The following is a 22,500-nucleotide window of genomic DNA, read 5'->3' as shown; positions in this document are numbered from 1 at the left end:
GTGTGTGTGAAGGTGTGTGAGGGAATCTTTCTGCAGGAGATCTTCATGTCTAGACTTGAGAATAAGGGGGAATATTGCAAATATGATCAAGAACATGTGCAGGTCATATTTCACACCAAAATGAAAAGTAAAAAATGAATAGTTTTGCACTGTGACCAAATTCTCACTGTAATGTAATGTAATTAAAAAAAAATTTTTTTATATATCATGCTGATATTTGTTGTACTGTTGATCTGAATAAAAATAATTATATAAAAGTACTTTATACTCCAATACAGTAAAATATAAATAAATGTTAATGTGGCAAATGTGTTTAATTATAATGAAAATAATATCACAATACAAAAATATTTATCAATTAATATATTATTAATTGTATGACAGTATTGATTTACTTTAAAACAGTAAAATATAAATAAATGTTAATGGGGTACATGTGCTTCATTGTGTTTAATAATGTTAAAATGCAAAAAAAAATATTAATTGTCCAAAAAGCTTAATTTTCTTTATGCAAAACTTAAATTTAATTAAATTTAATTAAATTTTCATTGTATAAAAATTGGTTTACTTTAAAACAGTGAAATATAAATGATTAATAATGGGGCAAATGTGTTTCTTTGTGTTTAATGTAAAACAAACATTGTCAAAAAAATATATATATAATGTCAAAATGCAAAAAGGCTTAATTTTCTATATTCAAAACATTATCAAATTAAATAAACTTAAAATAATTATTAAGTGAATCATTATTATTATATTATTATTATAATTATTAAATTAAAAGGTATTTAAAACAACTTTTGTCTTTTTTTTTTTTTTTTTTTAAGGTTCAATTGAATTACATTTAATATCTCAATTATTTCTTCTAATTTTGGGGTGAATTTTGCCCAAGACAAGTCGGTTCTTGGCATGTTTCGCGAGATTTTCTCATAAATTGAGCCCCAAACTTGTTTTCTTGTTCTATTAATATTCCAGTCTTCAGGACTAAGACATGCTGATATGATTATAGTTGTCAGGTGACTCAGAAGCGGATCTGTTAGAGCTCAACTCGCCTGCAGTGTTTGTGTCCACCCAGTTCCACACATTCCCTCCCACTCGCTGATTTAGACACGGGACCTCTGTAGTGGAGACCGATTCCGTCAGAGCAGGACATGGACTCGTCTACCAGAAAACATCATTAGCTGAAGAACTTAAAGGGATAGTTCATCCAAAGATGAAAATTAGCCCATGATTTACTCACCCTGAAGTCATCCTGTATATGACATTCTTCTTTCAGACGAATACAATCAGAGTTATGATGGATAGATGCACTTTTATGATGGATAGATGCACTTTTATGATGCACTTTTATGATGGATAGATGCACTTTTATGATGGATAGATGCACTTTAATGATGGATAGATGCACTTTTATGATGCACTTTTATGATGGATAGACGCACTTTTATGATGCACTTTTATGATGGATAGGTGCACTTTTATGATGGATGGATGCACTTTTATGATGGACAGATGCACTTTTATGATGGATAGATGCACTTTTATGATGGATAGATACACTTTTATGATGCACTTTTATGATGGACAGATTTACATTTACATTTACATTTAGTCATTTAGCAGACGCCTTTGTCCAAAGCGACTTACAAATTAGGACAAAGTTCAGCGAGTCATCATAAAGAGGCAAAAGCAACAACAACGCCAGAAGTGCTCAAAGTACGAAGTTCAGGTATTATTCAGAGTAGCATAAGCCTGATAAGTGATGTTTCAAAGGGAAAGGAATTTTTTTTTTCTTTTTTTTTTTTTTTTTCTATAAGGTTAAGTGCTCACGGAAGAGATTGGTTTTCAGCTGTCTTTTGAATGTTGTCAGGGATTCTGCATTCCGGATGAGGGTGGGGAGAGCGTTCCACCAGCATGGAACTGTGAATGAGAATGTTCTGGAAAGTGATTTTGTGGCTTTCTGTGATGGAACCACGAGACGTCGCTCGTTGACCGATCGTAGGTGTCTGGTAGGGATGTAGACTCGTAGGAGTGAGTGAAAGTAGGAGGGAGCTGAGCCTGTGATAGTTCTGTAAGCAAGCGTCAGTGCCTTGAACTTGATGCGAGCAGCGAGAGGTAGCCAGTGCAGAGAGATGAACAGAGGAGTGACGTGGGCCCTCTTGGGCTCGTTGAAGACAAGACGAGCTGCAGCATTCTGGATCATCTGTAGGGGTTTGGTCGCACATGCTGGGAGTCCAGCCAGAAGAGCATTGCAGTAGTCAAGCCTAGAGATGACCAGGGCCTGGACGAGAAGTTGTGTTGCATGCTCAGTTAGGAAAGGCCTGATCTTCCTGATGTTGTGCAGTGCAAACCTGCATGATCGAGCTGTCTTTGAAATGTGATCTGTGAAGGTCAGCTGGTCATCAAACGTTACTCCAAGATTTCTGACCGATCTTGATGGGGTGATTAATGATGACTCTAGCTGGATGGTGAAGTCGTGCTGTAGAGACGGATTGGCAGGGAGGACGAGAAGCTCAGTCTTTGCCAGGTTGAGCTGCAGGTGATGTTCCTTCATCCATGTGGAGATGTCCGCCAGACAGCTTGAGACCCGTGCAGCTACTGTGGGATCATCTGGTGCACTTTTTTATGATGGATAGATGCACTTTTATGATGGATAGATACACTTTTATGATGCACTTTTATGATGGACAGATGCACTTTTATGATGGATAGATGCATTTTTATGATGGATAGATGCACTTTTATGATGCATAGATGCACTTTTATGATGGATAGACGCACTTTTATGATGGATAGATGCATTTTTATGATGGATAGATACACTTTTATGATGCACTTTTATGATGGACAGATGCACTTTTATGATGGATAGATGCAGTTTTATGATGCACTTTTATGATGGACAGATGCACTTTTATGATGGATAGATGCATTTTTATGATGGATAGATGCATTTTTATGATGGATAGATGCACTTTTATGATGCATAGATGCACTTTTATGATGGATAGACGCACTTTTATGATGCATAGATGCACTTTTATGATGGATAGATGCATTTTTATGATGGATAGATGCACTTTTATGATGCATAGATGCACTTTTATGATGGATAGATGCACTTTTATGATGGATAGATGCACTTTTATGATGCATAGATGCACTTTTATGATGGATAGACGCACTTTTATGATGGATAGATGCACTTTTATGATGCATAGATGCACTTTTATGATGGATAGATGCACTTTTATGATGGATAGATGCACTTTTATGATGCATAGATGCACTTTTATGATGGATAGATGCACTTTTATGATGCATAGATGCACTTTTATGATGGATAGACGCACTTTTATGATGGATAGACGCACTTTTATGGACTTCAAAACAGAAACAGCCATTCACTGCCATTATAAAGCTTGGAAGAGCCAGGACATTTTTTTTATATAACTCTGATTGTATTCGTCTGAAAGAAGAATGTCATATTCACCTAGGATGGCTTCAGGGTGAGTAAATTAGGGCTGTCACTTTTGAGAAAAATCAAATTCGAACGGGTATTAAATATCAAGCAATATATTCGAATATCTACGAGGCGCCGGCCGTGAACCTGGAGCTCATCTCATAAATGAACCGAAACTCAGCATATACGGTAGCCTACTTGCCTCACAGACCTGAGACATATATAGAAAGCTTGAAATGTCTACTTTTAAACAGAACAATTCAAAACGAAAGAAAACAGACTGTTTTCTGCTCATGTAATCCGTATGAAATGTGCATTTCTCTCTGGCGCGTTCACTACTGCGAAGATCGCGAGTCAGCATCGTCAACTTCATCTTTGCAGCCGACACTGACACAGAAAACACTTGTTTATTACTAAAAAATTAAAATGTCTCCTTGCTATATTTGACATATTCATAATCATTACTTTTGCCGGTTCTTTGTCACAGCTTTTAGGTGCTCTATTGGCAGCGCCACCCTTACATGTTACATGAACGCGTCACCACCGCATCAGCACCGAAAACAGGAGATTCCATTTCTTCCATTTTCAAAACAGGCTGGCTTTTGGCTATTATTCGCTTGATTCGGTCATCATGGGCCTACGCTACAATACGTTTAGAGCGCCCGCTACTGGATGAGATGGCAAACAATAAAATTAAAAACAAACGGTCTAATTTTTGGGTGAACTATCCCTTTAACAGAGAGGATGAACATTTACAGATGCAAAGACCTGATAATAAACACACACACACACACACACACACCTGTTTCACAGCTGGAGCCGCTGAAGCCGTCAGGACAGAGACAGAGCAAGTGACGTCCCGACAGAGAGGAGAGAGACGTCCCACCATTCAGACACAAAACACCTGCAGGAACACACACACACACACACACACACACACACACACACACACACACACACACACACACACACACAGCAAGCGTGAGATCAATCTGCGGGACTTCTATGTGATATTAATGTGAACATGAAAAATAAAAGATAAAGCATCTGCACCTGGTTTGTCCTGTGAAGCGCTGGGAAAGAGTCTGCGCTGGGCTCTCTGGAGGTCAAAGCAAAGAAACGAGGAGTTCAGTCTAGAAACTACACAAGCAGTGTCTAAATGTGAAAGTGAAGTGTGTAGTTATGAAGCGCACTTACACAAACTGTGAGCGCTGCTAAAGCTAGTGTTAAACTCAGACTGCAGAACACAGACATTTCTCCTTCGGCATTCAGACGCTGAAACACAGATCGTCACGGCAAGGTTTGTTTTAGAAATTCACAACGGAGAAATTTCCTGGAAAAAATCATTATAAAATTAATTTCCTATAACAGGCCCGGTCAGACAGAGCAGGCCTGGAGCGGAGAAGGAGATTAAAGCTCAGAGATCCGCACAGATGAGATGTGTGTGTGTAATAAATCTCGTAGACAGCGATGAGAGATCGGCTGGTTCTCAGACCGTAATCTCACATGCATCTCAACAAGGTCTCAAGATGCCAAACGTCTGCAATCCAAAGTTAGAGATCTCAGATATAAACTCAAACATGTCTCATTAAAATGTTTCCATTCAACATAATCCAACTTATCAAAACAAAACAAAATAAAATAAAATAAAATAAAATAAAAATCTTCCCAGAGCAAATGATCTAAAACTATCAACATAAAACAACATATCAAAATTAAATTAAAATAAATAAAACAATAAAATAAAAGTCCTCCCGTTAAACATAATCCAATTTATCAAAATAAAATAAAATAAAATAAAAGTCCTCCCATTCAACATAATCCAATTCATCAAAAATGTTTATACAAATAATAATAATAATAATAAAAGTCCTCCCATCCAACATAATCCAATTTATTAAAATAAAATGTTCTGAAGCTATCAACATAATCTAATAAAATAAAATAAAATAAAAAAATAGAACAAAATAAAAATCTTCCCAGAGCAAATGATCTAAAACTATCAACATAATGCAACATATCCAAATAAAATAAAATAAAATAAAATAAAATAAAATAAAATAATAAAGTAAAATCCAAGAGCAAATGATCCGAAACTATCAACATAATACAACATATCCAAATAAAATAAATAAATAAAACAAAATAAAAATCTTCCCAGAGCAAATGATCTAAAACTATCAACATAATACAACATATCCCAAAAAAATGTTATAAAATAAAAATCTTCACAGAGCAAATTATCTGAAACTCGTATAATACAACATGTCAAAAATAATAAAATAAAATAAACAGTAGAATTAATTAAAAAATGACAGTAAAAATAAAAAAATCCATCCCAGAGTAAATGATCTGAAACTATGCAAAATATCTAAATAATAAAATGAAATATTAAACTAAATAAATCCAGCAGACCGGCGACAAGTATACATTTCAGTATAAATGTTGCTTCTCAAGGTTCATTAAAAACAGCATGTCATAATAAAATAATTTGGAAACTTGTTAAAAACTATTTTATATAAAGCACATTATGTTATATTATTGTCCTCATATCTTCTAGCAGCATTTACACAGAGTTAGTAGAGCACAGATCATCTCGTCACTATGAATATTGTGCATCTGGATTATGTTTAAAGCAGTTTAATATCTCAGTCATGCATGAACTCGTGTATCAGCAGAATAACTCAACTCACCAGTTATCAGATCAGCAGGACCGGAGTGTGTGTGTGTGTGTGTGTGTGTGTGTGTGTGTGTGTGTGTGTGTGTTACACACTCCCTATATAGAGGAGCGTTAGCTCTGATTGGCTGCAGGAACAGAAGAGGTTGTGTGGGAGTTTGTCAAACACACACTGAAACTAGATTCTTTTCTCGTCTATCTGAACTGGTCTGTAAATCTACAGTATCTTATTAATACACAACATTTCTAAGGCCTCTAAAATGATCAAAACTTTACTGATAAACCTGATCACACACAATCTACTTCATGCCTTCTGTCTCTGACTGAGAGTTTACACTGTTTTATCAAATAAAAGTCTTTTAGTGTAATTGCACAAACATTCCCCATCAGCTCGTGCTTCACGTGTCAAATCTGCACTGATTATAATACAGTAAACGTAAGAATAACATTGATATTGTTAGTAATATTTCAAGATGAACACTTTACTGGATTTTCCAAACATTTTATAGAAAAATCATGAGGATCAAATATGATCTTCAAGGCTTTTGAGGAAGGTTTATTAGTTCATCTCTCAATCATCATTGTATTGCATTGAATCATGTTTTAAAAGAGCTTTTTTTACTAAGACGTAATATTGGTTGATTTTGATAGGCTATTTATATGGATTTATGTATCTGCTATTCTGTTATAAAGATCTCACGGTTTTCATCTTACTTTGGCCATATAAATATCAGCATATGCAACAAATTGCATATTTTTGGGCCTCTGAATAAAACTGAGCTGTTTATTCTCATATTCTCATAAGCCTTATGTATCAAATATGATACTACTCGATAGAAATGTTATTGAATAAACGGTTCCAGTTAAACTCTGAAACAAAATGACAATACAAGACAATCGTGGGTGTTTTTCCCAGTAATCGGAGCAGAAAGCGGGATCACTGAAGCGTTCCGGGCCTCTTCCCCAAACCCCCGACACTGACACTCATCCGCTGAGAAACAAGTGGGCCAACAGTGGAATCAGTTTCACACTTCCACATCCAGAAACATCTGTGCACACACACACACACACACACACTCGCCGTGCCTCATATTCGACATGCATTCCCTGATGCGTTCCTCTCCTCTGGGATTTTCAGTGAGTAACTCCTGTGGGTGTTGGTCGAGCTCATTGTTTTGGGGATGTAGAGTTATGATTCAGCTCGTACTGTTGTGTTCACAGACTCTGAGCTGATCTTAGCTCAGTGATTAAAGCTTTTGTTAAACACGGAGCTCCACACCTCGACTGACTGAGCGGATGTTCATCATCACTCTAAACTAACGAGATGTAGGTCAAACTACACAACGCATTTGAAGATTTGTGCATGACAATAATATTGTGTTTTGATCGCAGTTTATGGAGCATTGTTCTCCACAGGTGTGTGACTTAAAGAGAACTGACCGTGTGTGAATGACACCAAACACCACGATATAAGACGAGTCGTTCTGCACAAACACAACACACTCCAGTGTTAGAAACGGAGACCAAAACCGATGCAGACATGTGGACTGCGACTGTGTAATAATGTGTATTTCAATTATTAAAGTAAAAAATAAAAATATATAATAATGAAAGATTAAAATAAATTAACAAGTAAAAATATTTATATAATTATAATGAAACTAATAATAAACTATATATATATATACACACACACTATATATAAATATAAAATGTATTAAAAAGAAAAGAATAAAAATATATAATAATAATTAACAATATTTTAAAAAAGTCATTAAAATATATATTTTAATCATTAAAAAGTATTATATACACTACCGTTCAAAAGTTTGGGGTCAGTAAGATTTTTTAATGTTTTTAAAAGAAGTCTCTTCTGCTCACCAAGGCTGCATTTATTTGATTAAAAATACAAACAAAAACAGTAATATTGTGATATATTATTCCAATGTAATTATTATTCTGTTTTCTATGTGAATATATAGTAAAGTGTAATTTATTCCTGTGATCAAAGCTGAATGTTCAGCATCATTACTCCAGTCTTCAGTGTCACATGATCATTCACAAATCACTCTAATATGATGATTTGATGATCAAGAAACATTTATGATTATTATCAAGGTTGAAAACAGTTATTTACATTTTTTATTTCATGATGCTATGATGAATAGACAGTTCAAAAGAACAGCATTTATCTGAAACCTAAAGCTTTTGTAACATTAAACATTTGTTTATTAAAAAATAATAAACAAGATTTTAAAACTAATTATATATATATATATATATATATATATATATATATATATATAGAGATATATATATAGATATTATTTAAAAGTAAAAACATAATGACAATAAACAAAAATAAATATATATATTTTTTTCTTTTAGTGTTCTTTTTTTAAGAAAGTACAAATATATATTTTAATTAAAGGTGCATTGCGCAACTTTTCATGTTAAAAATACCCGTTTTCTAACCCATACATGCTTAAACAATTGCCTGATGGGCTGAATGAGCCCTTCTCTGATCACTGAGATTGTCTCTATAATCCTGTAGCCTACAGTAAAATAAATAAGAGGGATTCGGGTCGGAATTTGAGACTGGGCGTGACGTCATGCGCGTTCACGGCACGCTCACCTGGCTATGTCTGGCAGGTTTGTGTATTCGCCGCCATTCTCCGTAGAAGATGGATTGTAAGAGACCGGCTTGTAGTTCATTTCAAACACCAACGCAAACTCCACGTAAGATAAAAAAAAAAAGAAAACTTTTGTTGTTGCAGTTTCGCTTGCCGCCAGAGGAGGCATAGTTCTGCAAAAACTCAGAGACTTGCGCAATGCACCTTTAAGGGAAAAGTAAAAATATATAATAATGAAATTAATAATCATAAGCAATATTTTTAAACTAATTATATATGTAATTAAAATGTAAATGTAAAAATATAGTAATAAAGAAAAGTATTAAATATATACATATACATGCATGTATAAATATATATATATATATATATATATATACACACACACATGTATATATATATATATATATATATATATATATATAAATATAAATATGTATATATAAATGTAAATATATATATATATATAAAAATATATATATATATATTTTTTCATTCAATTCATATATCACAACCATGGTCTCATAAATGCAGCACTTGAAAACAACACAAGATATTGAACTGAAGAAACCTGAAGCAGAAGTTTCAGGAGTGATTTCTATTTATTGCAGTTAAATCCCCCAAAAACATTTACATAAATACATTTATACAAAAAAAACAAAACGAGCACAAACGAACAGTGACGCTGCAGTGGAGTAGTGTGTGATGAAGCAGAGGGGAAAGTGCATGTTCGTCTCCAGTGGAAACCAGAGACTCCGTTGCTATGGTGACGGAGTGGGCGTGGCCTAGGCCGAAGTGTCAAAGAGCTTGTCAATCATTTCCTCCACCTGCTCCGGCGCGTACCGGTGATACTTCTCTGGATTTTTGGTGAATGAAATGTTTGCACATCTGTAAAAAAAACAAAGATTAGCATATGAACAAACACGTGCCGAATACATCTGTATATGACACATGAGATATGAGCTGATGCATCACACACACACACCGCTGAAGGAAGGCTTTATAAGCGTCTGAAACCACTCTCTTCTGAGCCTGTCTGATGGCGTCTCGCTGTTCTTTATCAGGAACCGCCCAGCCCTTCTGGATCTTACACAGCTCCTCCAGACCCTCGTTAAAACCCTGCACACACACACACACACACACACACACACAACACAAGACACTTCATCCCTGTAAACACTGACATATCAAATAATCATAGTTTTATTGAACCTTTAGGCAAAATATAAAAGACTGCATGTGTTTTTGATGAGTATCATATTTGATGCATCAGGCTTTTATGGCTCATATAGTCTGAATATGGAGGAAAAAACACCAGTTTTATTCAGAGACTCAAACAATATGCAATTTGGTGCAGATGTTGATATTAATATTGACAAAATATATGAACTTCTGATGCTTGTAATGTCAATCAGTGAGATCTTTATAACAGTACAGCAGATACAACGCATATAAACATCAATATCTGCCAATAATATGTCTTAGTACGATGATATTTAAATGCTTGATTTTATGATCAAAGCTTTGTAGTTTTAAAACATGATTCAATGCAATACAATGATTGAGAGATGAACTAATAAACCTTCCTCAAAAGCCTGATGATCATATTTGATACTCGTGATTTTTCTATAAAATGATGTTTGGATAATCCAGTAAAGCTTCAGTCCAGTAAGTGTTCATCTTGAAATATTACTAACAATATCAATGCTATTCTCATATTTACTTTATTAAAATCAGTGCAGATTTGACAGCAGAAAGACACGTGAAGCTCGAGCTGATGGACGTTCAATCACACTGACAGACCTGTACTTGATAAAACAGTCTAAACTATCAGTCAGAGACAGAAGGACTGAGAGTAGACTGTGTGCGACAGGTTTAATCATTCAGAGGCCTGAGAAATGAATGCATCAAATATGATACAGAAGGACTAAAGATGATGCATGAATCTCTCTCACCTTGAACTTGTCCTTGATGATCTGTCGCTCCTTGTCTTTCAGCTGCTCATGCAAAAACATCAGTGAAGGTTAAACTGAGATCATTCAATGACCAACCAAATAAAGACACTTTTAACAGAAGCTCAAAACATAAACTGAGCAGAATTTCCAAACTGCATATAATAAAGCATTACAGACGCCATATTATGCCCTTTTACAAAGTCTTGATTGTGTTTTGGGCTCGATTGTGTTTGATTATTTCCTCATATTCTCCATTGTTGCGGCTCCTCTCTTCCCAGTCTGTCAGTAACGCTCATAAACAGTATAAGAAGTGGACAGAGCCATCTCATTGGAACTCAATTGAGACAAGTGAAGCCCATTTTTAGTGATTTTTTAGCACTTCCGTTCCTGACGCGCAGACTCAAACCGACTCAAACTAAGCTTGATGACGTGAGCGACCTGTCTGACAGATGTAAATCTTCTAGTAGCTGTGCGTGCAAACTGCCAGCGTTAATCTTGCAGAGACGGCGAGCTTGAGCAAAGAGTTCTTTGGCGTGAGTGAGCAGGAGTAAGTATTCTGATTAATTATTTTGACAGTGTAATATATCTATGGGCTTCTCCCTCCACGTCCCCCCGATTGCCCACGAGCTTCTCCTCCTGTCTGTACGGTAATCTCTCTACTGTGCGACAGAGAGTCGAGTGGTTATGACGCAATCGTTAGCCTATTTTTACAAAAACTGTTTCTACGGGGCCATAATGTAACATAGAAGGTAATGGAGCCCTTTATACATTGTCGCGTTTCTTTAGAAATAAATAATGGACAAATAGAGTCTTTAAACGCCTCAGATGTAAAGTTATTCGCTGCCAAAGTGACGCCAAAATGAATGGGAGTCAATGGAATGCTAACGCAAGTGAAGTTCTGCTAAAAGATGGCAGCGCGCGGCCGGCTTCAACTTCCGGTCGATGGATTACCCGCCTGGTAACGCTCTGTTTACTTCCTGTCTCTATGAAGCCCCTCCTCCTGAAAAGCACACTGTGCTCTGATTGGTCGTCTGGAGCAGTGTATTGTGATTGGTCGAGCGCTTCGAGTGTGTTTGGGGAATGTCCCGCCCCTTACCATAACCGCCAGTTTAACACACTACTAACTAACTCAATCAAGCCCCGCCCCTTTATTCTGCGTATGAATTATTATAACAAGAATATTGTGACGTGTTCGTTCCCGGAAGAAACTCAAGATTACAATGGAGGCGTTTCAGGAGTTCAGAAACAGCGATATAGAGAAGAACTCCCAAAACCTTCTTCATGCTCAAACAGCAACATTACACACTAAAGAAAGATGAACATGGAAAAAAGCAGAATAGAATCGTTATTGGTGTGTGTGTGTGTGAGATCTTCTCACTTTGGTTCCAGGCTGGAACGCTGGGATGTTTCGCTCGGTCAGATGCTCTGTGACCTTCAGCCAGCTGTAGGTGAGTGAAGGTCAGAAGGTCATTCATTGAATCGTGACAGGACAGTGACTGGCATGTGGACGGTGATGTTTTACCTGCGCTGATAATTCTGGATCTCCTGCTCGATCAGTTCTCTGTATGAACTCTCCACCTTCTTATGCGTCACAGCGACCAGCTGAATCAACTCAGACCTGCGCAGCGGAGAACACCACTCACATAACATTCTACTTCACTAATGTGACTTATCGTAGGAACAACTAAATATTAAAGGGGTGGTATAATGCCCTTATCACAAGATGTAAAATAAGTCTCTGATGTCCCCAGAGTGTGTGTGTGAAGTTTCAGCTCAAAATACCCCACAGATATTTTTATATAGCATGTTAAAGTTGTCACTTTTTGAGGGTGAGCAAAAACACACCGTTTTGGTGTCTGTCCCTTTAAATGCAAATGAGCTGCTACTTCCGGCACAGGGGGTGGAGCTTCAACAGCTCGTGTGTGCGTGTATGTGTTAGCAGCTTCGATTACCTCACACAGACATGCACATAAATTTGGGGGGGGGGGGGTTAACATTACACACTAACTAAAGTTAGAAACCAGACCGACCCCTTCCACAGCCAATACCACTCTGTCCTCCTTTTCTTCGCTAACCGAGGAAGAAGTATCTACACTTCTCCTCTCCAGTCACCCTACCACCTGCCCGCTTGACCCCATCCCCTCACACCTTCTACAAGCCATCTCTCCCACACTTCTACCATCACTCACACACATCATCAACTCATCCCTCCATACTGGCACCTTCCCTACAGCATTCAAGCAGGCTCGGGTTACTCCACTGCTCAAAAAACCCACGCTAAACACATCATTTGTAGAGAATTACAGACCTATCTCTCTCCTACCATTCATTGCGAAGACACTTGAAAGAGCTGTCTTCAACCAACTAACATCCTTCTTGTCTCTAAACAACCAGCTGGATGTCAACCAATCTGGCTTCAAGAAAGGACATTCAACTGAGACTGCATTACTGTCAGTCACAGAAGCCCTACGGATCGCAAAAGCTGCTTCTAAATCTTCAGTCCTCATTCTCCTGGATCTGTCTGCTGCCTTCGACACTGTGAATCATCAGATCCTTATGTCCAGCCTCTCAGCACTGGGCATCACAGGAACTTCACTCCACTGGTTTGAGTCCTATCTCACAGGTAGGTCCTTCAAGGTCGCATGGAGAGGTGAGGTATCCAGAGCACATCAGCTGACCACAGGTGTTCCCCAGGGTTCAGTTCTTGGTCCCCTCCTCTTCTCCATCTACACCACATCACTGGGACACATCATACAGGCACACGGTTTTTCCTACCACTGCTATGCTGATGACACGCAGCTCTTCCTCTCCTTTCAACCAGATGATCCCACAGTAGCTGCACGGGTCTCAAGCTGTCTGGCGGACATCTCCACATGGATGAAGGAACATCACCTGCAGCTCAACCTGGCAAAGACTGAGCTTCTCGTCCTCCCTGCCAATCCGTCTCTACAGCACGACTTCACCATCCAGCTAGAGTCATCATTAATCACCCCATCAAGATCGGTCAGAAATCTTGGAGTAACGTTTGATGACCAGCTGACCTTCACAGATCACATTTCAAAGACAGCTCGATCATGCAGGTTTGCACTGCACAACATCAGGAAAATCAGACCTTTCCTAACTGAGCATGCAACACAACTTATCGTCCAGGCCCTGGTCATCTCTAGGCTTGACTACTGCAATGCTCTTCTGGCTGGACTTCCAGCATGTGCAACCAAACCCCTACAGATGATCCAGAATGCTGCAGCTCGTCTTGTCTTCAACGAGCCCAAGAGGGCCCACGTCACTCCTCTGTTCATCTCTCTGCACTGGCTACCTCTCGCTGCTCGCATCAAGTTCAAGGCACTGACGCTTGCTTACAGAACTATCACAGGCTCAGCTCCCTCCTACTTTCACTCACTCCTACGAGTCTACATCCCTACCAGACACCTACGATCGGTCAACGAGCGACGTCTCGTGGTTCCATCACAGAAAGCCACAAAATCACTTTCCAGAACATTCTCATTCACAGTTCCATGCTGGTGGAACGCTCTCCCCACCCTCATCCGGAATGCAGAATCCCTGACAACATTCAAAAGACAGCTGAAAACCAATCTCTTCCGTGAGCACTTAACCTTATAGAAAAAAAAAAAAAAAATTTCCTTTCCCTTTGAAACATCACTTATCAGGCTTATGCTACTCTGAATAATACCTGAACTTCGTATTTTGAGCACTTCTTGTGTTGTTGTTGCTTTTGCCTCTTTATGATGACTCGCTGAATTTTGTCCTAATTTGTAAGTCGCTTTGGACAAAGGCGTCTGCTAAATGACTAAATGTAAATGTAAATGTAGAAAAGTCAAATCATAATCAACCTCCCCTTTAAATGAGGAAGAAAACGTCATTTTAACTGTCGCCTGATTGGCTAGTAGTGAGTGTGTTCCAGTGTCTGATTGGTCAGTGAACTGAACCTGTTCAACGGTCCTGAATCAGTCTGTTACTCACTTCTCCAGGGACTTCAGGATGTAGTTGTAGTTGTTGTGAAGGAAGACGGCTCGCAGCGCCGGATCTTCATACACTTTAGCTTTGTTTGACAGATTCAGCTGCAGGTTACCGAGGACTTTATCTACAGAGAAACACAACAACACATATTTATCTAATAGAATTTATTCCAAACACAAACAGTGTTACTTTACTATCTTTTATATACTATTATAGGATTTATTAATATTTTAAATTAACTTTATATTGAATTAACATTTATTTAATATAAGTTCAATTTAAATTGTACTCAATTTAAAGTAATTTAATATTTAAATATTTTTATTTAGCTTTAATTTATATTTACTTCAGTTTTAGTAAGTCCAAGGGAACTTTTCTATTTTTCATGTAATGTTTTCTAAATTATAGGTTTAATCTAATATTTATTTTAATGAATGAAAACTCATATAATTTAGAATCAAATTTCACATGATCGTCTGATATAAAAGAGTTTGATGATTATGAAAACATCCTGTAACTTTCAGGACTCAAAATTTCCTCTTCAAAACAAAAGAGAGAAAAAAGAAAGAAGAGCATTGAATGAAAACAGGCTGAAAATTCTGAACGTCTGCGACTCTGAGAGATCCGACTGTGGAAACTGCTCAAGACAAACTAAAAGATCAACAAAAAACCCTTTACTAGTATTACATTCTAAGATGACCTGAGGGAAAGCTTATCTGAAAATACAGGATATGACCTTTTAAAACATCAGTTATTTGTGTGTGTGAGTGAGTGAGTGAGTGTGTGTGTATGTGTGTGAGTGTGTGTGGTGTGTTTGAGTATGTGAGTGTGGTGTGTGTGCGCATGTGTGAGTGAGTGTATGTGTGAGAGAGTGTGTGAGAGAGTGTGTGGTGTGTTTGAGTATGTGTGTGTGTGTGTGTGTGTGTGTGTGTGTGTGGTGTGTGTGTGTACTTAGTATGTGTGTGACCTAAATTCAGGTCCCCAAGAGGAAACAAGCTCATATATCATACAGAATGAGTTTGTTTGAAAATGTAAAAAAAATGTGTGAGCGTGTGTGCCTGTATGTGTGTGTGAGCATTTGAGTGTGAGTGTGTGTGAGTGTGAGTGTGAGTGTGTGTCTTACAGATATACGTGCTCAGTAGTCTCCGGCTGAACTCTGAACTGTAGCTGCTGGCGGATGAGCTGTTCTCTGGAATCCACAAGAGAGACATTTCAACAGCCGTTCATTTAAATAACATTCAGAAAATCATCACTTCCTTCTGTCTGAGTAATTCTGTCGACCTCTGAATCTTAATAACTCATAAACGAGATGCTCAGATTGAAGTTAATCCTTACATATGAAACATATATTACACATAACTCTCTGAGAAGAGAAACTGGTCTCAGATCAGCTGAACTGGATTAAATCACAGCTCGTGTACAATGCTATAATTAATAACTTAGAGAAGTTATTGTTTCATATCCTGCCGGCTGCAGGGGATAATATGAAGATCCTCAGAGAAAATACCAACTTTCCATAAACCAAAGTTCCCGGAAACTGACATAAACACCGTAAATAAAGCCTGTAACTCTTTCAGAAACATCTGCACGTCTAAAAAAAAAGCAAGTACAGTAAGCGATTCAGAAAGACAGTTATGGGTTATGAGTCAACATGAAATCCAATCAGCCTCGTTTACATTCATAATAAATGTTTCAGGTCATACTGTGAATGATTCTGACGTTTCTGGAGTTTAATCAAAATCTGTGTCTGAAACAATCCTTAAATCCTGTGTCCTATTAATCCAATAATATTTACCCCCCTCTATGCAATCAAATCCCAATAGACAAAATCAAGTCCCACCGTACATTATTTACAGTTTCACATGAAATACTACTTTTTTTTACCCATCATACTTCCATGATCTGAGTGAAACATGTTTATAAGCACTGCTTTAGAATATCATGCAGTGGCGGATCATTCTCCACATGTATTGAGAAAGTAAAGCGAGTGAGTTCAGGTTTCATGTTGACTGTAAGTCAGAGGAGTCGAGCTCTACTCATCTGCACGGGCTCTTACCTCGGGGGTCTAAAGGAATATTGTAAGTGTCCCCGAGAACTACAGGGCAGAAGCAAAGCAGAACAGAGAGAGAGAGAGAGAGAGAGAGAGAGAGAACACAAGAGAAAGAGGCAAAGGGCAAGAAGTTAAAATAGTTCTGTTAGTGAAGAGCTTAACCACTGATGGCCAGCCAGGGTGAGAGAGAGATCATGTGACAGAAGCAGAGGTGAGTGGGCGGAGCTTAGAAACCAGAGGGAGGAGCTACAGACAGGGTGAGAGAATGAGATCATGTGACAGAAGCAGAGATGAGTGGGCGGAGCTTAGAAACCAGTGGGAGGAGCTACAGCCAGTGTGAGAGAGCGAGATCATGTAACAGAAGCAGAGGTGAGCGGGCGGAGCTGAGAAACCAGTGGGAGGAGCTACAGCCAGTGTGAGAGAGCGAGATCATGTAACAGAAGCAGAGGTGAGTGGGCGGAGCTGAGAAACCAGTGGGAGGAGCTACAGACAGGATGAGAGAGAGATCATGTGACAGAAGCAGAGATGAGTGGGCGGAGCTTAGAAACCAGTGGGAGGAGCTACAGACAGGGTGAGAGAGCGAGATCATGTGACAGAAGCAGAGGTGAGTGGGCGGAGCTTAGAAACCAGAGGGAGGAGCTACAGACAGGGTGAGAGAATGAGATCATGTGACAGAAGCAGAGGTGAGTGGGCGGAGCTTAGAAACCAGTGGGAGGAGATACAGCCAGTGAGAGAGCGAGATCATGTGACAGAAGCAGAGGTGAGTGGGCGGAGCTGAGAAACCAGTGGGAGGAGCTACAGACAGGGTGAGAGAGAGATCATGTGACAGAAGCAGAGGTGAGTGGGCGGAGCTGAAAATCCAGTGGGAGGAGCTACAGATTGGCATGCATTGCTGTGAACATGAGCGGTCATATCAGGACATATATTTAATTTCTGACCATTTTCACTGACCATTTGTTAATAAGGCAAGACTGCTTAGCAGATCCGACTCTAATAAATAGTAGTTGATAGCTAAAATTTAATATTGCAATTTAGAGGCTAAATTATTATTAGTGCAGGGCGGAGAAAGATGGTTCAGGGAAAAACATGGGCAGAGAAGCTGAAAATGTCTGAATTTGCTTTCCAAATGATCTCAGAATGAGTGATGTCAGGAAAACCAAAGGAAAAGGAAATGCAGACCACAGGAAAGATGACAAACAAGGAGACAGGAGGGTGAGGACTGTGTGTTATGAACATTAATGTGATAAAAACAGACATGTCAGCTGTCCAATATAGAGCTCACATCTGCTCTTTAACTGCAAACTATCTTCAGCTCGATTTATAATCCAGGAATATCTATTGGATCTAATATGTCTGTTTTTGTATGTGTACGTCAGTGTTTCTGCTTTACCCTGAGAGGCCAACATCGCTCCTGCGGTTTCCTGGAAATCCAACAGTTGCTGCAGGAACAGGATGGCCTGAGGAGGAACAACGAGAGAGAAAGAGCATCTTTGTCTGGATTTATAACAACAGTGTTTTACTGTACAGAACGGAGGATGAGGAGATCCTACATTGCTTGTGAGCTCATGTACGGTTCCGTCTTTCGGCATGTTGTACTCTTTATCTGGATCGTTCTGTTGGAGTAGAGAACATCACATGATCAGAACATAATAATCACTTTTTATCACAAATTATAATAGATTTAAGAATAATTACAATTAATAGTGTAATATATATAGATTATAATTTAAATGAAATAATTTTTTTCTAATTATTAATACAATGTAGAATTAGAATTAATTATTCATTACATTTAACAAAAAATGTAATATTTTAATAACTAATAGAATTTCTAATTATTAATCACTTCTAGTATGATAGAAGTCTTAAAATAAAATAAATAAATATTTATTTTTATTACATGCATTTTTAAAAAATAATATTCATAATTATTAATTACATTTAATAATAACAACTGTATATATAATTTTAAAAATAATGTAATATTTTTATATTAAATAAAATGATAAATATTTTTAAATAATTCATAAAACATATAATTCATTATTTATTACATTTTATAATACTAATAATAAAGCTTTAAAATGAAATAATGAATGAAATAATATTCATTATAATTTAATGACATAAATGAATACATCAAAACAGGGGGTGGTCACGTGACCCGGAGCAAGACTGGCCACTCCAGGTCAGGGTTTATTCTCTTATTTTCTCCACGTAAACATAATATTATCCGTTAATTATTGCCACAATAAATTAAAACATTCTGTCCGGACACTGGCCAGCCTTTCAGTGACTGACCTTAATGCTGTCAGCAAACTCCTCGAGAGCTTTAGCGCCGATGGTCTCCATAGAGGTGATGAGAGCCGGGAGCTTGTTCTTGGTGCTGGCGGCCGTTCCCTGCACCACAACACAGGATATGACATCATCAGCCAACAAAATCCAGTGCAAAACGCCATATGCGTGTCTCTCTTTCTCCCTTTTACCTGTAGTGTGGCGTCAAAGTCGGGTTTGGTCTGCTTGAGGTGCCGCAGGATGGGGAAGATGGTCAACACGGCGGAGTAATCGTGTCTCATAATGGCTCTGCGCGCCGCTGACACGATGTTATCACCTTCCAACATCAAATTATCCAACGCCTCCTGCAACGGCAGCAAGTTAAAGGGTTAGTTCACCCAATAATGAAAACTCTGTCAGTAATTACTCTCCCTCATGTTGTTCCAACCAGCAATTTGTACAAATAGAGAGTTGGTAAGCCTACTATACGTGTTGTAGCCATTAAATAAGCTCATTTAGTTTCATATTTGTTAAAATATTATAATGTTATTTTTTCATCTATGTTGATTATGAAAAGTGAACAGCACGAGTAAGATAGGATGCGCAATATATCGAGAGACATGGAGTGGGTCAGACATGATTTTGACCACTTAATTAAGTTTTGTTTTGTAGAAAACCTTTTTTTAAGTGAATTTCGTTTTGTATAAATTGTATCTTAATTTTAATAATTTTTTTATCAACCAATTGCCTGGATTTAATAAATATAGCAGACGACATAATCATGGAGGCGCCCGCGCGGTCACTTGCATTGCTCGTGAACAGGAGCGCATCTCATCATAACTTAACGAAACTCAGCATATGCCTCACAGACATGAAATATATCTTAAGAAAGCTTGAAATGTCTTTTTGACAATTTAAAACGAAAAGAAATAGGCTACTCTCTGATTATGTAATCCATGATGTGCATTTCTCTCAGGCGCGTTCACTACGGAGATGGCGATCGTCAACTTCATCTTTACAGCTGTTGTTGCTGTTAATAAACTAAAAATAATAGGCCTATAATTGTATTAAACAATAAATTAAATGAAATTGTAATTGTATAAAAAAAAATAGTTTTTTTTTTTTACCTATGCCTATGCTAATTACGCATTAAATTCAGGTGAGTCGCTGTCCTCAGTGCTGCAGAAAAGCGCTGAAACGGAGATGAAGGGGAACCCGTTTTTTGTGTGGCTTATTTTAACTGGCCCATCCAGTTTTCTGGAGGCCCACCTACAATCAAAATCCTGGCGCCGCTAGTGAGCAAGCGGCAATGCCTTGAACTTGATGCGAGCGGCGAGAGGTAGCCAGTGCACAGAGATGAACAGAGGAGTGACGTGGGCCCTTTTGGGCTCGTTGTAGACAAGACGTCTTAGTAAAGACAATGTTTAAAATAGTCCAAGTGACTACAGTGGTTCAACCTTAAAGGGGACATATCATGCTAAATGCACTTTTTTAGCCCTTAAATGCATTTTGTTGTATATTTGGAGTGTTTAGAAGTACAGAAAAGATGAAATTATTCTCTTCAGGTGCTTCGTTGATATCTTTATATTCTGTTTTGGTCATATTTTTCAACCGGTTCAGATTTTTCTGTTATCTATGACGTTTTTTGAACTATCACGTCACAGTATTTGCAGCGGAACTGCCAAATAAGGACATTGACTTCCGGCCCAACACTTCGAGCAATCCGCCATTATTATTTCTCGCTGCAATTTTGTAGTCCAAGCTAAAGGATGCAGAAGTTACGAGAGGGTAAGTTAAAATGTTCGGTTGTTGGATGTAGTAACCCACACGCTTCATTATACCGTCTAATTTAGATGAACTGCCGCGCTTGTGACAGGAGCATGTTTAACTGAAAGAACGAGCAGAGAGAGAGACCCGGTCGCGCGCGCGCTCACTCTCTCTCTTCAGAGCCAGGCGAAAGTGTAAACAAGACATCACCGTCTCCAAACTAGACGCTGTCTTGCTCTCTCTCCCTCGGACATATTAATCAAAATAAATCGACACGGTGGTAAAAGGTCGGAAGACCAAAGTTTCATGTGTAAATACAGTACACACCATTGCGATACATCCATATGAAGACGTTGTTCTGCAGGTTCGTCGTCTTCATTTTCATCTCGCTCCGGCTCTGGCTCGAACATGTAAGGCTGGCTGGACAAGTCTTCCGTTGTTGACATTTTGTTAATAACGTGTGTAGCAGCTATAAAAGTTTCTGTGCGCTAGATAATCCTATCTCTGCTACCAGACTACAAAAATGGCCGAACGGGGTGGAGTTGAACCGAGTGTCACCGCTACAACCTGGAGAGGGGGCGGGGTATGAAGTGTCTCAATATTATTTAAAGAGACCGCACCAAAACGAGTTGCTTTCAGAAGCACATCAGAAAAGGGGTAGAAAAGGGGCCTGTGGAGCTATAATAATGAGGAATTCAGACCCAAGCATTGCAGTTCCGCTTTATATAGACTACAAATGTATGATTTATATGTAAAAAGGAACAATTTAAAAGCATGATATGTCTCCTTTAAGTTTATCAAGCGACGAGAATACCTTTTGTGTGCAAAAAACAACCAAAAATAACGACTTTATTCAACTCTTCATTTTCTTCTGTGTTTCTCTGAGTGAGTTCACGAGAGTGACATGACGCATGCGCGAGAACTGAGAAGATGAGCCTTAAAGGTCTCATGACATGAAATTTTCACTTTCTGAGGTTTTTTAACATTAATATGAGTTCCCCTGGCCTGTATATGGTTCCCAAGTTTCTAGAAATTTCAATCGGTGTAAATCGAGCTTTTGCTATCTTTCTCTGCCTTTGAGAAAATGGAGGCTCATACGCGCTGATCTTGAATCTCCTCCTTATGACGTCATAAGGAGGAAATGTTACCTCCCCTGTCTCTGCTTTGCCCGCCCAGAGAATATTTTCCGCCCATGAGAAAATGCGCTAGGAAGTAGGAACGCGCGCGCGCGATTTTAGTTTGTCCACGAGAAATATCATGGCTTTTGAGCGAGCGAAGCATAACAATTGCTCAATAATTGGATGTACAAATGAACACCGAAGGGTCAATACAGAGCTGGGCTTGCTGAACGTCTGAAACTAAAGTCTGGATCACTCTCTTTGGCTCAGCTACACACCTCGGACAAGTAAGTCAACTAATGATATAAGTGTGTTGCTTTACTGTTTATGGTTACCTAGATTTTACACGTAGAATGTGGCTGTAACATTAGCTATGCAGCTATGCAGTTTATGTGTGTGAATACACACACTGTAACGCGAGTGTTGTACACGTCTTTGTTATTTGGATAACTGTTTTCCTGTTGGTTATATGGCGCGCGCGATATCCGCATTTCAAGATCGCAGAGCTTGATGTAATTGTAATAAGATCAATTACAGACGTTACAGATCTCATGAAAAGGCAACAGTAGGTTAGCGTTAGCTACA

At 38.3% G+C, this 22,500-nt stretch overlaps 2 protein-coding genes across 10 annotated transcripts in view; both read right to left on the bottom strand.

Moving 5' to 3' along the window:
- plaub (plasminogen activator, urokinase b) overlaps positions 1 to 6,194 on the bottom strand; it is a gene marked incomplete at its 3' end in the record, with an annotated part of 12,602 nt that extends 6,408 nt beyond the window's left edge. Inside the window, exons 1-5 of one of the 3 annotated variants that reach the window (XM_082152452.1) lie at positions 6,157 to 6,194; positions 4,661 to 4,738; positions 4,517 to 4,562; positions 4,266 to 4,367; positions 1,053 to 1,161 (exon numbers count right to left, since the gene is read on the bottom strand). In XM_082152452.1, the coding sequence (XP_082008578.1) occupies positions 1,053 to 1,161; positions 4,266 to 4,367; positions 4,517 to 4,562; positions 4,661 to 4,717 (314 nt within the window). In that variant the 5' untranslated portion in view covers positions 4,718 to 4,738; positions 6,157 to 6,194. Of the gene's footprint in view, positions 1 to 1,052; positions 1,162 to 4,265; positions 4,368 to 4,516; positions 4,563 to 4,660; positions 5,076 to 6,156 lie in introns of those variants that run through there. The other 2 variants (XM_082152450.1, XM_082152451.1) reach the window with 2 other exon arrangements.
- A 3,060-nt stretch (positions 6,195 to 9,254) lies between these two features.
- exoc7 (exocyst complex component 7) overlaps positions 9,255 to 22,500 on the bottom strand; it is a 23,346-nt gene continuing 10,100 nt past the window's right edge. For all 7 annotated transcript variants that reach the window (XM_082152246.1, XM_082152248.1, XM_082152250.1 and 4 more), the window contains 11 exons: positions 19,243 to 19,395; positions 19,058 to 19,156; positions 18,307 to 18,369; positions 18,147 to 18,213; positions 15,830 to 15,895; positions 14,710 to 14,830; positions 12,251 to 12,346; positions 12,107 to 12,170; positions 10,729 to 10,770; positions 9,759 to 9,892; positions 9,255 to 9,661 (listed from right to left, as the gene is read on the bottom strand). In XM_082152246.1, the coding sequence (XP_082008372.1) occupies positions 9,559 to 9,661; positions 9,759 to 9,892; positions 10,729 to 10,770; positions 12,107 to 12,170; positions 12,251 to 12,346; positions 14,710 to 14,830; positions 15,830 to 15,895; positions 18,147 to 18,213; positions 18,307 to 18,369; positions 19,058 to 19,156; positions 19,243 to 19,395 (1,008 nt within the window). In that variant the 3' untranslated portion in view covers positions 9,255 to 9,558. The remainder of the gene's footprint in view (positions 9,662 to 9,758; positions 9,893 to 10,728; positions 10,771 to 12,106; positions 12,171 to 12,250; positions 12,347 to 14,709; positions 14,831 to 15,829; positions 15,896 to 18,146; positions 18,214 to 18,306; positions 18,370 to 19,057; positions 19,157 to 19,242; positions 19,396 to 22,500) is intronic.

This window comes from Leuciscus leuciscus, assembly GCF_965113295.1.
Source record: "Leuciscus leuciscus genome assembly, chromosome: 21".
NCBI lineage: Eukaryota > Metazoa > Chordata > Actinopteri > Cypriniformes > Leuciscidae > Leuciscus > Leuciscus leuciscus.
This window is presented reverse-complemented; position numbering and strand designations above follow the sequence as displayed.